This window comes from Belonocnema kinseyi, chromosome 7 (assembly GCF_010883055.1).
Source record: "Belonocnema kinseyi isolate 2016_QV_RU_SX_M_011 chromosome 7, B_treatae_v1, whole genome shotgun sequence".
In the NCBI taxonomy this organism is placed as follows: domain Eukaryota; kingdom Metazoa; phylum Arthropoda; class Insecta; order Hymenoptera; family Cynipidae; genus Belonocnema; species Belonocnema kinseyi.
In genome coordinates this window covers 70160353-70165075 of record NC_046663.1, presented here as the reverse complement: position 1 = coordinate 70165075, position 4723 = coordinate 70160353, and the positions used below count along the sequence as shown (strand labels likewise).

The window sequence follows — 4723 nt, the reverse complement described above, 5'->3', positions numbered from 1 at the left end:
AAAGGAGTTAAATGACCAGAATATGTATTTTAAAATTTAAAATTGTTTGGATATTCTGGTCATTTAACTTCTTTTTACATTCTCATCAAAGAAGGTATTAGATTTATGTAGAATTTGACCCCCCAGTTTTTGTCAAATGTCCACGTTTTGAGACCCTCTGAATCCGAAAAACAGTTTTTTACGAATGTATCTCTCTGCCTGTATGTCTGTCGGTTTGTATGTCTGTTTGTCTCTTTGTGAACACGATAAATTTTGAAAAAAATTAATCTATTAAATTGACCTTGGGTACCCTTTTTTAGTTTCCTAAACTAAAGGTCAAGTTCATTAGCCAGCCATTTTGGATGAAAATTCAAAAAGTTGGCACATTTTGAATATTTTTGAGACCACTTTTTTTAAAATTCAAAAATTCTCTGTACGGTTATGCATATTATTCAAAAACTTAAACAATTTATCCTTCTGACTTTTTTCTATATAAAGAAAATTATCAGAGTTAAAGCATTTTCAAAATCCAAAAAGACAAACTAAAATGAACATTTTAAGCTAAACAATGCATGATATGAAAAAAGTCTGGAGAAAAAAAACTTTTTGAAAGCCCTACAAGATTATAACAACTTTTTTAATTTGATCGAAAAGTTGAAAATTCAAAATTTGAACGTACCATTGAAACGTACCAATTTGAAACCATATTTTTTTAAGATTTATGAATTCTATGTACAGTTGTTCATAGTACTCAGAAACTCAAACAATTTATCCCCATGACTTTTTTCTATAAAAAGAAAATTATCAGAGTTAGAGCATTTTCAAAATTGCGCGCCTTGGAAAGAACAACAAATTTATAATGAATCACTTTTCGATATAATCTACGAAAAAAAAAATGAGACAAAACTTGTTCATCCAAAAAAGAGCTATAATTTTTTATAGGACACGTAGTTTTTGCTTTAGTCGTAAAAAATAACATTCTAAATAAAAATATTAAATTTGTTTGAAAAACGACACAAGGTATGAACTTAAATTACCAGACAACAGTCGTTTGCCTACAAAGATATATAAATTTATTATTAATCATTTTTCGATTGTACGAGTAGATTTTCTTTTAATCGTAAAACATATGATTAAAAATTAAAAAATAAACTTTTTGGAAAAAGCACAGAAAATACGAAAGAGGACATAGGCTCCTATATAAGACCCTATATAGGTTCCTGTATTAGACCCTATGCAGATGCGCAATAGTTTTTATTTAATCGTAAAAAACAATATTAAAACAAGGAAATAAGAATTAGTATGATTCAATTTTTATGCATATTATGAATTGTAATGATATACATTTATTGAAATGATACATGTTTCAGAGCAGCTTAGAATACAATTTAAAGCAAAATAAGAAACAAATACGAAAATAATCAAGATAAATACATTTTGCTTTTTATTTTGCAATTTCTTAATAAGTAATCCCGGGCAGAGTCACATAAAAAATGTATTATAATTGATATAAAAGTGTGTATAATGTAGAAAATTTGACATGTTGGACAAAATCGAGTGCGAAGCACGAGATACGTGATCAGAATGTGTTCGTTAAAGCCGAAAGATCTTTAACAAAAGAGAGTCAAAATCACAAAATTACAGTTGTCGGTTCGTTCACATTTGATTTGAAAAGGTCTGTGCCCGAATGTGGAAGAATTGCAAAAACTAAGCGCGGAGTGCGATTGACATCAGTCGCGGGCCGTAGGTGTGCTCAAACTCTCTAGCTAAGCGGTTTGAACGAAAGAGAATTCACAATGACAAAATTACAGTGGTGGATTTTTTGAGTCTTAATTTTAAAATGTTTGCCCAAGAATGTGTGAAAATATAAAGACCGAACTAGGCGCGCTCAAACTTGCGACTCGCGCGCGCAACGCGCGATGGTACTGTACCCGCGTAGCGGGATGTTTTTTTTATAAATATAAAAAATAAATTATATCCGAAAAAGAGCAATGATACCAAACAATTTAATTGCAATTTCATCGTAGTCTTAGGCGATTATTCTTTTGTCTCCATAGTAAGTAAACATTAACGACTAATAAGCACATGCTAATTAAATAATTTCTATTTTATTCCTTAACGTATGTATTTCCTTTTAGAATAAGACTTGAAAAGGACCTGAAAATCAGATTGAAACATGTGGACACAACATTTTTTATAATAAAAAACGTTTTTTTAATACCAAAAAAGCGGTACAGGCATCACAAATCTTTATTGATCACTTACCGCAAAAATACATACAATTATATAATAAATTAACAGCCTTTGTTTTACAAAAATATTTTATTTTATTTTAGAATTAATCCACTTTCTTCGGAGTCTCTGATGATCTGAAAGTAAAATATTATTTGAATTTGGAACTTGAATTGCTTTTAGAAAGATTTATAATAATTTTACTTACTTGATATCTGATCCCGATGGGTTTTTCCTCATGAGGAGTAAATTTCCGAGATTTTTGAAAGGTTCCTCGATCATTACAACGAAAAATAATGATAGAATGAAAGAAAAAATGAAGTCGGAAATCGAATATTGAATCTGTAACAGAAACAGTTAAGATTTGAAAACCGTCTGATTTTTATTAATATTTTATTTTAAATATTTATTTACCACACCGTAGATTGCATTTGAGCTTGCTGCTCTCGCAGTGCCTACATCGTAAGATTGAATCACGAAATGTAGGAGAAAAATTCCATATGAGAGTTTTGAAATAGGTTGAGCCCATCCAGGAGTCATCATTTTGTAAAAAAAATCTGGAAAAATTAGTTTAAAATTTATCAATAGAAAACGCATAATAAAAAAATATAACGAAAAACAAAAATTAACATATTCTAGATTAAAGAATTCAAACCTGAAATATAATTAGTAATCATAAATATTATAAATTGAGCCGCTCATATATTTTAATTTTACCTAGACCATCGCCAACTGTTACGAGGAGCGCCACAGAACAAACGCTAAAAGCGTAAATGGGTCTATGCAAACTGGCATACAGAGCTTTTTTCAAAAGAGTTGGTTTCTCGTTTGGATCAAAAAACTGGACTCCAAGATGCAAACAGTAGAAATTTAGTACCACTACTTGTAGAACAAGTAAAACTCGAGACACTGTCTAAAAAACATTCTTATTACCAAAAATCAAAGTTATCACTTCCTGAGTCGAAATTTTAATCCCATAGTAAACGTGTAAACGTGGGCCGTCATTTCTACAACGTTTGTTTCAAACATTTTGATTTGTGAGCTGTGTTTTATGCATTTGATAAGATAGTTTAGCTATCTGTAATGACACGAAGTAAGTTGTTAGCCTTCATTTGGCGGTTAAACAGTGCATATAAAGGTACAATTGATTTAACAACGTTACTTAAAAACAAACGAAGTGTGAACTCAATTCCAACCCTGGTTTTGAATAAGAATTAAATGATGAGGTAGGAAATGCTGGCTCAATGTAGGCTCTGAAAACATTCTATTGTAAGCCTGCAATGGTGAAAATGAGGTAGGACATGGAAGTTCTTATCACAGCCTACTTTAAGCCTAAGAATGCAGGAGATGGAAATATGCACCACTTAGGAGGGCCAAAGTAGGATGTAAATGGTACAGTAATAGGAAAGGAGTAATGTGGCGGAGCGGATATCGATTTTTTAGACCTAGAATTCCGAAAAAAATCGGTAGCCTTTTTACCTTCGTTTATGCGCCTATTCCTAACGGAAGAATCGGAAAGAAGTAGGAGAAAGGGACATTCGGAAAGAATCGGAAAGATTCGTGGGACAGCTCGACGTTCGGAAAGAAACGAAAGCAACGTTCACATAGCCCTTTCCGAAACCTTTCTGAATCTTTCCGAAGCGGCCTTTCCGATTCTTTCCTTTTTTCCAGCAGGTATCTAACTCTTCATCTATCTTTCCGTCATTTGTGAATAGGCTACCAAGATATACGTACTAATTAATTTCTTCTAATTTCTCATCGTTTAGGACGATGTTGCATATCATTATATCACTTTCCTTTAAACACCACAATTTTTTTTATTTATGTTAATTTTGAGGTCCCTGTTCTTCGTGATTGTATCCGGTTTGCCCAACATTCTTTGCAAGTCTTCGATTGACTCTGCTATTAAAGCCTTATTGTCCGTAAACGCTAACCCACGTAACCTCACTGTCCCAAGATCCACACCTTCGTCGAAGAGGGCCATTATAAGAAACTTATCCACAGTGTTGCCAGACGGACCGTAATTACTGTACATTTACTGTAATTTTGAGTAATGTAGGACTTACGATTACCCTGCAAAAAAGTAGGATAATTGTACGGAAATTTGCATCTTATTTTTTAATGATAAATTTAGTGGTGGGGTTTGTACAATCCCTCGCACGACTCGCCAGCAAGAATATTAATTATATTTTACAGGTCTTAATTAACTAATTTTAAGTTATCTTCCGTAATACATTTGAATCTCCCGCCATATTGTTCGAAAAATTCCAACTTGCTGCATTTCATACTGAAAAATTACGTTTTATGCCTTGTATAATTACAATAATTAAATTAAAAATCTGATTTAGAAAACGCGCGAATTTCAACGACTATATATCAGTGGGTACTATTGTATGCAATATTCCTTGATTACGAGGGTAGTTCAATAAGTCCTTAGAATGAAGTATAAAAACAATTTTTTTTGGGTAAATTTTTTTTTATTTGTCAACATAATCTCCTTGGAGCTCTATAC

At 32.0% G+C, this 4723-nt stretch overlaps 1 protein-coding gene across 3 annotated transcripts in view; it reads right to left on the bottom strand.

Moving 5' to 3' along the window:
• Positions 1-2286: 2286 nt before the first annotated feature.
• Positions 2287-4723, bottom strand: part of LOC117176087 (O-acyltransferase like protein-like) — a 22133-nt gene continuing 19696 nt past the window's right edge. Inside the window, exons 9-12 of one of the 3 annotated variants that reach the window (XM_033366107.1) lie at positions 2929-3124; positions 2626-2768; positions 2420-2553; positions 2287-2348 (exon numbers count right to left, since the gene is read on the bottom strand). In XM_033366107.1, the coding sequence (XP_033221998.1) occupies positions 2318-2348; positions 2420-2553; positions 2626-2768; positions 2929-3124 (504 nt within the window). In that variant the 3' untranslated portion in view covers positions 2287-2317. The other 2 variants (XM_033366106.1, XR_004467580.1) reach the window with 2 other exon arrangements.